Source organism: Lacerta agilis, chromosome 9, assembly GCF_009819535.1.
Source record: "Lacerta agilis isolate rLacAgi1 chromosome 9, rLacAgi1.pri, whole genome shotgun sequence".
In the NCBI taxonomy this organism is placed as follows: domain Eukaryota; kingdom Metazoa; phylum Chordata; class Lepidosauria; order Squamata; family Lacertidae; genus Lacerta; species Lacerta agilis.
In genome coordinates, this window is record NC_046320.1 from 32,689,148 (window position 1) to 32,701,858 (window position 12,711).

Here is a 12,711-nt window from a genome sequence, read left to right on the forward strand (position 1 = left end):
GACCAACTGCCTACACCCTTTCCTTCACAAAGTGAAGGCTTTTTTTAATTGTAAAGTGTGGGTTAAACCACAGAGCCTAGGGCTTGCCAATCAGAAGGTCGGCAGTTCGAATCCCCGCAACAGGGTGAGCTCCCATTGCTCGGTCCCTGCTCCTGCCAACCTAGCAGTTCGAAAGCACATCAAAGTATATAAATAGGTACCGCTCTGGCAGGAAGGTAAACGCCATTTCCGTGCGCTGCTCTGGTTCACCAGAAGCAGCTTAGTCATGCTGGCCACATGACCCAGAAGCTGTATGCCGGCTCCCTCGGCCAATAAAGCAAGATGAGCGCCGCAACCCCAGAGTCGTCCGCTACTGGACCTAATGGTCAGGGGTCCTTTTACCCTTTACCTTACTATGCAGAAGACTCTGAGTAATGGATATTGGACAGGGCATCCATCTTACATCAGCAGCCCCTTATTTGTTTGCTGCAGGCAGTCTTGGACAACCTAAGAAGACTGTTTTGAAATTTTGAACTTAGATTATTTTAGTCAGTAAAAGTTCAAAATAGCAACACAGACTTTGGATGAAAATCAGGAAAGAACTTTGAAGTTCTATTCAGCTGCAGTAGTCTGTGATGAGAGCCAATGTCGTCTAATGGTTAGGGTAATAGACTAATACATGGATTTAAATCCCCACTCAGCCATGAAGTTAACTGGCTGATCTCTGCCCAGTCACTTAGTTTCAGCTTAATTTACTGCACAGGGTTGTTGTCAGCATAAAACTGGTAGGAAGAGGAACCACGTATGCCACCTTGAACTCCTGAGAGGAAAAGGTGGGATATAAATGTAATGGATAACTGAATCAATAATGCAGAAAATAGCATAGATTGATTTTCCAGGGAAAACAGGAGATGCCCAGAAGTCCACACAGATTTCAAACAGTGCCACTTCTTTGAACCCACTTCCTTTAATCTTATTAGTAACACATACTGTATATTCACAAGAATGACTGTATATTGTTCAGTTCATACCTTTTTATAGTCATGTATTTAATTCTGTATTTAACCTGACAAACAGAGAATATTGTTTAGTACTTCCTTATGTGTAGCATCTTAGTTTGAAGCTGACTCATGGGGGGGGGGGAACCTACATTGCACTTTGAATCATTACCTTACAATAGTTTCAAAAGTTACTACCACAAAGATGCAGTGGCTTATGAAACACAAGGGAACAAATATGCTCCTTTGTGTTTGCACTATGACAAAAGAGCACCAGTTTTGAATAATTACTTCATACATAGAAAAGGAGTAAAGTGACATTCTTGTTGGTTCACTGTCATAACTTTGTTTTTGCATATGTATGAGGGGGAAAGGTGGATTTATGATCTCAGCCCCCTGTTTGAAGCCAATAAAAAAGCATGACATAAATCTCAAGTATTGAGAAACAAATTATGGCATAGATGGGGGGAAAATAAAATACAAATTGCTTGAATCTATGAATCATTTGAATGAACCTTTGAAAAATATTCAAAAAGAACACGGGATGGAGAGGTTAGCAGAAGTAATTTCCATTAGGTGTTTCATTTAACCACACAGTGATTTAATAGAAAACCAAACCATTTTAAAATATAGACTAGAACTAACATTAAATTCTAGACAAAAAGCCAGGCTGGTCCTTCTCAAGGTCCTTCTCACTTTGTCGTATGTCCCATTGACATATGTCACATCACTGGCCAACTGTACTTATTTCCTGGTAATGTATAGCAAACAAAACAGTCTCTATAATAAGTGGGGTTGAATAGACAAAAAACTAGCTATTAAAAGTGGCAATGCAGAGAAAATGCAATGAATAATAATAATAATAATAATAATAATAATAATAATAATAATAATATTTATTATTTGTACCCTGCCCATCTGGCTGGATTTCTCCAGCCACTCTGGGCGGCTTCCAACAAAAATCAGATACAAAAATATCACACATTAAAAACTTCCATGAAAAGGGCTGCCTTCAGGTATTTTCTGAATGTCAGGTAGTTGTTTATCTCCTTGACCTGTGATGGGAGGGCGTTCCACAGGGCGGGCGCCACTACCGAGAAGGCCCTCTGCCTGGTTCCCTGTAGCTTTGCTTCTCGCAGTGAGGGAACCGCCAGAAGGCCCTCGGCACTGGATCTCAGTGTCCGGGCTGAACGATGGGGGTGGAGACACACCTTCAGGTATACAGGACCGAGGCCGTTTAGGGCTTTAAAGGTCAGCACCAACACTTTGAATTGTGCTCAGAAACGTACTGGGAGCCAATGTAGATCTCTCAGGACCGGTGTTATGTGGTCCCGGCGGCCACTCCCAGTCACCAGTCTAGCTGCCGCATTCTGGATTAATTGCAGTTTCCGGGTCACCTTCAAAGGTAGCCCCACATAGAGCGCATTGCAGTAGTCCAAGCGGGAGATAACCAGAGCATGCACCACTCTGGTGAGACAGTCCGCGGGCAGGTAGGGTCTCAGCCTGCGTACCAGATGGAGCTGGTAGACAGCTGCCCTGGACACAGAATTAACCTATGCCTCCATGGACAGCTGTGAGTCCAAAATGACTCCCAGGCTGCGCACCTGGTCCTTCAGGGGCACAGTTACCCCATTCATGACCAGGGAATCCTCCACACCTGCCCTCCTCCTGTCCCCCCAAAACAGTACTTCTGTCTTTTGTTTTCTGTCAATATGGTGTTGTGAAGTCACTATCTTTCAACAAACAATTGCCCTAGTATGTGGAACATTTTCAAGGCAAAAAGGAGTGGGATTTAAAATAACGGCCACTACTTTACTGGTGAGCAGTGCAGGATGGAGATCCTTCAACTAACCACATACCTGTAGTTGACTTCTTCATAGGAGGACTAGTATCAACCATTTGGCAAATCCTGGGCTGATTTTTTTCCTTCTATGTATCCAGACTAGTCAAACTATAACTTGACCTGTTTGTTTCTCATGGCCAAATTAAACATGACAGAGGCAGGCATGTTTGTCCACATGTCTTCTTTGTTTACATATAAAATGGGAAGTAGGTGGTCTAAGAAGTGTGTGGGTATGGTAAGCTGAATTATCCACCACCTTACCTGCTCACTGGTTTGCCTCTTTCAGTATTAAAATTTATCCCGCTCTTTCCCTTTTTATTATACTTTTTTATCTCACCTACCTCCTAGGACCTCTGTGAAGCACACATGGCCAGCACTGCTTTTATCCTCACAACGGTACTCTGAAGTAGGTTAGACTGAGAGCAGGTTTGGATCAAGACATTTTGACACCTGAGGTGAACTACAAAATGGTTTCCTCAGTCTCCCACCACCAGGAAAGAAGGGGTGAGGAAAGATTTACATTGGAAACAAGGGAGTGGGTATCAAATCAACCTTACCTGGTGGTTAAAGGTATTAGTGCTAGAATAAATAACTTGAAAGCTGGTAGATGGATAATAGCTACTAATACTACAAGTAAAATGGTATCATATTGCAAGCAGTACAATAAATTGCTTGCCATTTTACTCAGGCCACAGAATGTTGTCTGCCTCCATCACAATGGTACATGTCAGGGCCTTCAGTGCTAATAATTCCAATAAGATGTAAATTTTATGGATTGCATTCATGGTCTTCTCCACAAATACTGGTGGGGAGAGAGAGGGAGAGGGAGAGAGGGAGAGAGAGGGGGAGGGAGGGAGGGAGAGAGAATCTGTAATATCTCTGAAAATTCAGTTCTTCCTCTAATTATGCTTCTAAACTTATATTCAGTCATGTTAGTTCGCTTGTCATGTGCGCTCAAACCAAAATAATATGGTTTTTATGAATATTTTTAAAGCCTCTGGGAATTTGTAAAATTACAGTGAGTGGCTATGTATGTTATCTTCTTGGTAAAACTGTGAATGTCATTTCCATGCTGTACAAGTGAGGTGTAGAAAGAAAGAGGGAAATAACATTACTTAGGGTCAAAGGAATACAAATATATCTGTGGGAAATAGCTGGAAATGAGAGCATCTTAATTAGGACTGCTACCTGACTTTTGAAAATGGAAAATGAAATTGTGTGCTTATAGATTGCAGATGATCTAGCTCTAGACTTCCCCCCTTACACTAAACTATCACCATTATTGTACATTATGAGCATAATGATAGGCTTTCAGGCAAGTTGTTTAAATATTGACTTGATTTGTATAGGCTTCTGACTGAGATGGGAAACATGCTGGATGGCTTCTTTGTAGCATGACTAGAATTGTAATTCCAAGGCTGGGTGATGTTCAGAGTGAACAGGTACTCGCTGAAGAAAATTACTGCTATTATCATGTTGGAGCGCTCTATCAAAATAGTATGTTTAACTGTTGCTAGTATTTAATATATTTCCTAACAGATGTGATCCAGAAACATAATGGGTTGGATCCAGATAAGGTAGATAAATCAGCCTTACAAGGGCTGAAAAACATAACAAAAAGCACCTGAATCATAGGAGCTCCCAAGTATGTCTTTCTGTGGTGACAATTCCACAACTGTGGAAACTCTCCTCTTTTTTCATTCTTATTCACCTTGCAATGTAGCTGGGTGGTTTGTTTGGTTTTAATAAACCATTTTGATTTAACAGTTCACATTCTGTGTGCATACAGGGTGGTCCCTCCTGTTAGCAGTGAGGCAGTCACCTCAGATGGCAGATGCTAAGGGGCAAGCAATTGTGATGAGATGCTGGAGTACAGAGCTATCAGGCATGGTTCCCATTGCCAGTGGTTCAACATCCAGTCCAGTAGACATCTGGCACCACCTCAGGCAACAAAGTGTCTTGGTGACAAGTGCATGTTTGTGTGTATGACTAGTAAGAATGGGGAAGCACAGTATCCTTCAGGAAGAGTCAGAATTTATATCTGTGTCTTCCTCAGAGTGACTAGTTTTGTTTAGCATGTTTATTTTAATAATAAATAGCGATGGGAAGAAGGTTGGTACAGCCAACAGTTTAATGCAAACCCGATTAATCTTGACTTCCCCCAAAATGTGGAAACTGAAACACAGCTATTCTGTGAAATTGCCACTATGATGGGGAGGTTAGTACCTATTGATTTTCTGCCTTTAAAGAAACAGGAATAACTTCTGCACCAAACAACCACATTTTTTAATCCCAGGTAAAACACACAGTGTCTTTCAAGCATTTCTACTCAAGGGAAACTAAATCATACTCCTATGCTTAAAAATTCAACAAGTATAGGTTCTCTCATCACTGTCTCTGCTTGTTGGATTTCTGCCTGTCACAAGACATTTAGAAGCCTTGCTAGGACAGGGAAAACAAACAAACAAAACCCTTGTTATTTTTTGTCTAGCTGTTGTTGCTCTTTCTTCATCATCATCACAACCATATTCAGTAATAGTAGTAGAGGACACAATCACTTCAGCCTTCTCTAATTAAAGTTTGTATCAGTTCCTATGGATTTCCCTCACTCCTAACAAGCGAGAAAGCCTAGCAAATCATTGAGATTGTAGCTCTTGTACGATTGGGAGAAGCAGGGGAGAGAAGATTCCAAACCGATGACGCTAAATCATTTACGCCAGGAATAAAAGGGCAGGTGGAACATGTAAGACAGATAAAGATGATTGTTTTGGAACATCATATATTTTCTTGTGCATCCATAGGTGAAGTACAGCAACATGAAATTGCATAAGAGTTTTCCATCAGCTACCGCTGAATATATAAGACATAGCCCTTCCTTATATTATTTATTTATATTTATATGTTAGGTAGTGTTAATATTATTAATTTGTATCTCATTTTTGCATCTGTATTCCACTTTCTTCTCCATAGAGCGCAAAGCAACATACAATGTTCTCTCTTACCTCATTGTATCCTCACAACAACCCTATGAAGTACGTTAAACTAAAATGAGCAACAAGCCCAAGGTCAACTAGCCCAATGAGCTTTAGTCTTGAACTGAGCCTCTAAAATAGCCATAGTGGTGTTTTATTCTGGGTTTCCCCCCACCCCACAGACTGCCTGGAATGGCTCCAGGGATTATATATATATATATACATATATATACACACATACACACACATAGCTACTTATCATCCATTTAGTGGAATCAAGCATGCAAGGTTGTCTCTTATTTGAATTCACTAATCACTATGAGTCATTTAATCTAAAAAATGATGCCCTCTCTATAACAGAATTAATTTGCCATACATTTCTTCTGTATGAACTTAATTGCTATTTTTAAATAAATAATGGATGTAACTGATGGCTTTTAATTATAATTTTTTCATTCCATATAATATAATATGACATGTCGATGGTGACAGGTTTCTGAATGCCCCCTTTACCTCTGTTTAGTGAGCCTTATTAGCTTCTGTAATTGACCCATTCTTCATACTTTAGAACTGAAATTATTTTCAAAGACATATGAAAAATGTCATCATTAGGAAGTGATTGAATTCTCTGAGTAAAACTCACATGCATAACGATTACCTGGGTAATTGTATTGACATTTTAAAGTAGAAAATTGAACTCTCATTGAGTAAGTTCAGTGGAACTTTTCACTTTTCTCTCAAACTGAATTTCAAGTTGTTTTATTTTGTTATGCACATGCTTTTCATCAACCAAGTTTGAACTGCTTAATTCCTTGTGCGTTAATGCTGTCATATTGTTCTAGCTTCTGATTGTTGTCATTTGTGCCAATTATTGATATTTATGCTGTGGACTAATTCCCACACTATTCTAGAAAATAACTATTGTGTCTAAGCATATGTTGAAGTTCTGGCTGGAAATCTCACATATGGACAAAACCCAATTTCACTGCACACTTCTGGAAAAAAACAAACAGTCAAGTTCACCCATTTCCCCCCATTTACTTAATATCTATATTGTTTAATATCTATATTGATCTAGGCAAATTTACACATGCTTAAGGGTCAAAATTCAATTGTAGCATTTGTGCTAACAGAAACAGCTTGCCTTTCGTAGGAAACAATTTTAAAAGATCAAATTAAAATAATCTTAAATATGTTATTATCTTGGCAGGGGATAACTGTAAGTCAATCGACTACAATAAGATGAAAAACTTCCTGCTGGATCTCCAGAACAGAAGATACATGCTACAAACAAGAGAAAGAAGTGTTGAAGATAAAATGGCTTTGAAGAAATTATTGGTGGATCAGATGTTTAAATATTATGATTCAGACAACAATGGTCTTGTGGACAGCAATGAACTGACACAGGTAAATGCTTTAATTACATTTTTGTTGCTTCATATGATGAGATCTCACCAGGAGATTATGTAAGACCATAAGAAAAGCCTTATTGGGTCAGGTCAAAATCCTATCTACTCCAACACTATGTTTGCACAGTCCACACTTGTGGATCCTAGCAACTGGCATTCTGATCCATATTGGCTCTGACCACGGAAGTAGAACATTTTCTAGGAAGAGTAATCACAAGTGTTTCAGTTGTTTTTAACACTCTTTTAAAAAAATACAAAGTGAGATCAGTTTGTTCCTCACCACATATTATTTCAGCTCCTAAAAGTCTTGCATTTATAGCTTTGTGGGAGTATAATCAGGACTCTTGTGTCTTTGATTGCAGCAAATACTACCTATACAAATATTCTCTTAACATTAGAAATAAAAGGTCCTGTAGATACTTAATTCACTCTGTTTGTACATCACAGGGACTGGAGGATAAATCCATCTTTATTTCTCAGACAAATGATAGCTAGTCATTTCATCCTAGGCCATCTGTGTACTCTACAAATCCAACATATCATTTTACATGATTGACAGCCTTTGTATAAGCAGAACCAGCCTGGAATAGTAGCCGTGGAAGTAAAGTGTAAGAAATATTTGCTGAATGCTGTAGATAAACTTGATTATAGCTGGGTCAAGGTAGTGTCCTTTAGCATCTGTTCGACCTACTTTATTATGATCACTCACATTATTGATATGCCTTAGTACTGAGATCATATTGCTATGTAGGACTAAAATTTGAAGTCTGAAAAATGTCAGCTGTTTTATCTTTTACAGCTGCCCCCACTCCTGAACAAGGTAGGCACCGATTCCATAGAAATAGACCCTATGTCGCTGTCCATATGACTCAAACCAAGGGAAGGGCTAAAAGCAGTTGGACCCAGTTCTAGACAATCCCATTGAGTACTGAATGCATAGTTCCTAGTGCTGATTTGGTATACAGCTTGGATGGCATGGTTGATGCTACCAGTCATTGAAGGAGGGGCAAATTTTAATGTTGTCCTACCTCCCTTGTGAGCTTGAGATTGGTGGTGGTCATCTGATCTGTTGTTGAGTCAGGAAGAACATTCTCCCCTTAGCCATTTGTTTCTACCACCCCTATTATTTCAATATATGTGAATGAGCACTCCCAATAAATCCCAGATGCAGCACAGGGATAACAATATTTTATGCACCACCCAGTTGATGGCTGATCAACTAGGCAGCAGAGGAAAGTGGAGTTGGTTCCAGACCCCAGATTTCTATACTGGCTTCTGCTGTTGTGCCGCTGTACCTGGTTCAAGGTGTTAATGCTAAGATGCAAAACCCTAAATGACCTTGGGCCCAATATTTGAAGGACCATATTCCCAAGTACCTTTCATCCTAGACTTTCAATTAGTGGGAGAGGCCCTGTTCAAGGTCCATGAGATGGATGGTAACACAGAATCACAGAATTGTAGAGCTGGAAGGGACCCCAAGGGTCAGCTAGTCCTGCACCCTGCAATGATAGAAGTTATTATCTGTGGTGGCTCCCCATCTGTGGAACTCCCTCCTCTCACCAGGTTGTCCCCCTGCTTCAGCCATGCACACACAAAATCAAAACTCATTAATTTGTCCAGATCTTTGTGGGATAATGTTTGTGAGGTCCCTATCAGAAGCTTTATCCACTATTGTCTTTGTGATGTGTTGTGCTTGTTGTTTCTTTGCCGTTTAAAATTATTCTTAGGTTTCTTTGCTATTTTACGTTGTTAGCTGCCCTGGGCTCTCTTTTGGGAGGAAGGACAGAATGGAAAAAGAATAAAAAGATAGCTACGTATTTCAAACAAGTTAACCTTGTCATTCACAAATTGCATAAACCAGAATAGAGGAATGATTAATTTTATATACAATATCTTGGCCTAAATAGATTGTGGAGCACAATCTAAATCAGCAAAGTTGGTCAACAGTTCATTATGTTCCCGCAAAACTCTGGGTTATAGTTGTTAGCTAATAGGATTCATCTTGTCGCTCCCTTTCTGATCTATTGGTGTAATAAAATCTCCAAAGCATCTGGTAATGGGAGTGCTTAGTAGGCACTGTGGGCATTTTACAACCCCACAGAATCAGACCCTAAATATAATCGTCAATCAAGGGCTATCATGCTGAAATTCCCCTGTGAATCTGTGGTGAGGCAAATTTACTTGCATGTTTTCTATGCCATGAAAGCAATTACAATTCCTTGCATAGTTGTAAATTCAGTTTCAATTATTGCAGGTGTCAATGTGACTGCTTTATGCTGAGAGGTGGATACTTAGAGTACCAGTTGTTTTATGGGAAGACACAGTGGTAAAATGTACTTTACCAGTGATTCATGTATTTGCTTTGTTACCAAGGAAATATATTTTAATGAAAAGTAAAGCTTATTCACAGGAATGGCATGCAGAATGCACAGACTGACATGTGACCCTTCTGTGCACAGACAGGGATATATACAAATGTATGCTGGAGATATATACAAATATATGCTGGCTGGGGGTGACAAGAAGGCACCCTGCGGGGGCTCGTGGCGGCTCAAGCAGCCATCGCGCCGCCACAGCCGCATGTGGAAGATCCCCCATTCACAGCTGCAGCCGTGAGCAGAGGATCCCGCTGGCAGCAAACCGCTATGTACAGCACATGTGCGGCATCACACGCATGCATTGTACGTAGCAATGGCACACATGTGCTATGCATAGCAGTTTGCCAGCAGCGCCACTCCAGTGCCGTACGGATGGTGGTGGGATCCCTCCGTCGCTGTTACAGCCACGAATGGAGGATCCCAGCGCCGTCTGTACAGCGCTGAATGGTGCCGGCGGCAAACCGCTATGTACAGCGCATGTGCAACATCGCTACATACGGTGCATGTGCCGTATGTAGCGACGCCACACACGCGCCCTACGTAGCAACGCCCTACTCTGGGTGTCACGACGCCTTTGTTCGCCCCTGCCCTCTGGCTGGAGGTGGGGCAGCACATGTGTCAATCAACCGCCCCATGAAGACAAGGTCTCTCACCCCAGTTCTTCCTCTGGAAACAGTTCCCTTATGAAGACTCCTAGGGCTAGAGAGTGGGGCAAGGGGTGTAGAGAAAATCATTGTCTGATGCCCTGCGCAAAGTCTCTCTCCTACCTCACTGGGCTGTTGCAGATAATAATACGGTAATAATTTTTCTTTATTTATACTCTGCCCATCTGGCTGGGTTTCCCCAGCCACTCTGGGCAGCTTCCAACAAGAGATTAAAAATACATTAAAACATCAGTCATGAAAAACTTCCCTAAACAGGACTGCCTTCAGATGTCTTCTAAACAGAGGGGGGAGAGAAAGGGTGCACAAGCCGGAGCTCTTGGTTAGAAAAGCAAGTTATAAATATACAGTGGACCCTCTGGTTACGGATTTAATTTGTTCCGGGTGTCCGTGCACACCCCGAAAAATCTGTAACCAGAGGCGCCACTTCTGCACATGCGCATAGCATGCTTCTGCACATGCTCGCGGGGCGAAACCCAGAAGAATACACTTCTGGGTTTGCCGCGTTCATAACCTCAAAGTTAAGTATCCAGAGCGGCCCGTAACCAGATGGTCCACTGTATATCAAATAGAAGGTGGAGATTGTGACCAACTTGGATGGCTTCAAAAGAGCATTCAATAAATGCATCGCACTCCTGGCTATCAGTGGCTATTAGTCACAATAGCTATGGTCTGCCTCCATGGTTGGAGAAGTATGTTTCCAGGTACTAGTTGCTCCAAACCACAGGAGGGGAGGGTGCTATAGCACACAGGTCTTGCTTGTGGGTTTCCCACAGGTATCTAGTTGGCCCTGTGGGAACAGGACTAGATGGGCATTGGCCTGATCCAGCAGGGCCCCGGCAACACCATTGTTATGTAACACATTCAGAGATGATGTAAAGAAAAGCCAGCAAAGCTTTAACTACAGCATTTCACAGACTGCACATTTACAACAAAATACTGAAAAGAAACAAGCATGTTTCCAACCTTGATTACTAACAGGCAAAACATACTCTGAAGTATGTGCTGTTGCACAACTTTGATGTCTGAACTACCAACTCTCATTCTAGCCTACCTCACAGGGCTGTTATGAAGATAAAAGCGAAGACAGCCTTGAGCTCCCGGGAAGAGAATATACAAATATACAACAGCAACAAATAGATGCAGTTTCACAACTCTCAGCAAATCATACATATACACATAAATCATTTTGCCAGCCTTGACTGAAAAAAAGTTAAAGTACCGTCTAAAGGAATATTGACTTACTGCAGCTGTAAGATGTTTAATTGTTCTATGGTTGTATTTGCTTATTTGTTTTGCATTTTTCACCTTCTGTGGTTACTGAATATTAATAAACAGCAGCCCAGTGATGACAAGCAGACCAGCAATGGCTATCTGGGAGACATGGAAAATAGACAGGGAGGGACTGCAATGGCACCACTTTTCCCCCAGTAGGAAGGAAACTTCGTTTATTTCAAGGTGGTTACTTCTGAGCAAAACATACCAAACCAGTCAATTATGTATTATTCTGTAAAGACAGCACACTTGGGAAGTGAATGACATGGAATGTAGCCCAGTGTAAGACTCGCATCCATTGCTGTGCCCCCTTTTTGTCTCTGGCCCCACCACTGGCGTGTGGCCCAGAAGGTACCTCAGGAGGGAGCATGGCACTTAGGCTGAAAAGCATTCACCACCCTTGGTTTAAATTGGTGGTCCTCAAGCTTTTTCAGGCCACTTCCTGCTTGGTTCCATAAACTCACCCCCAGCGCTTGCACGACCCACTAAGGAAGATAATAACACCATAAACTTCGAAACAGTAGTGATTTATTCAAAATTTATTCAAAATCCATTGGAATCTATTTAGTTGGATTAATTCAACAAAACAGATGAACTTTGATCCAGTGATACCAGGAAGGATCTTGGACGCCACATTTAGTAACTGCTTCACTGTTGAGTAAATTCTTAATGTGATGGATGGACTTGATGAAGTGATACCTGTTTCCCAATTTCTGGTTTAAAGTCACTTAAATCATCACCTCCAGCTCCCCCTGCCTCTTAGCAAGCCCCCAGAGGGTGGCACTACCCCCTTTGGGAACCACTGGTTTAAACCAAGCTTTCACAACTTGCTGCTTTCCATAGGTTGTTGGTTTTCAACTCTCACCAGATGTAATAATAATAATAATAATAATAATTTTATTTATACCCCGCCCTTCCCAGCCAGAGAACCGGGCTCAGGGCGGCTAACATCAATTAAAATCACAACAAAAAACATAAAAACGATCAATTTAAAATAACAGATTAAAATACAAATTTAAAATTCAATTAAAACTGCAGGTCTCAATTTCAAAATAACCCACCAATAAAAGATGAAGCATAAATATTAAACAGAAACCAACCCAAAGGCCAGGTGGAACAGCTCCGTCTTGCAGGCCCTGCGGAAAGATGCCAAATCCCGCAGGGCCCTGGTCTCCCGTGATAGGCTGTTCCACCA

The 12,711-nt window shown here is 41.2% G+C and overlaps 1 protein-coding gene across 2 annotated transcripts in view; it reads left to right on the forward strand.

Moving 5' to 3' along the window:
* FSTL5 (follistatin like 5) overlaps window positions 1–12,711 on the forward strand; it is a 318,694-nt gene that overhangs the window by 173,154 nt on the left and 132,829 nt on the right. For both annotated transcript variants that reach the window (XM_033159896.1, XM_033159897.1), the window contains exon 5: window positions 7,003–7,199. In XM_033159896.1, the coding sequence (XP_033015787.1) occupies window positions 7,003–7,199 (197 nt within the window). The remainder of the gene's footprint in view (window positions 1–7,002; window positions 7,200–12,711) is intronic.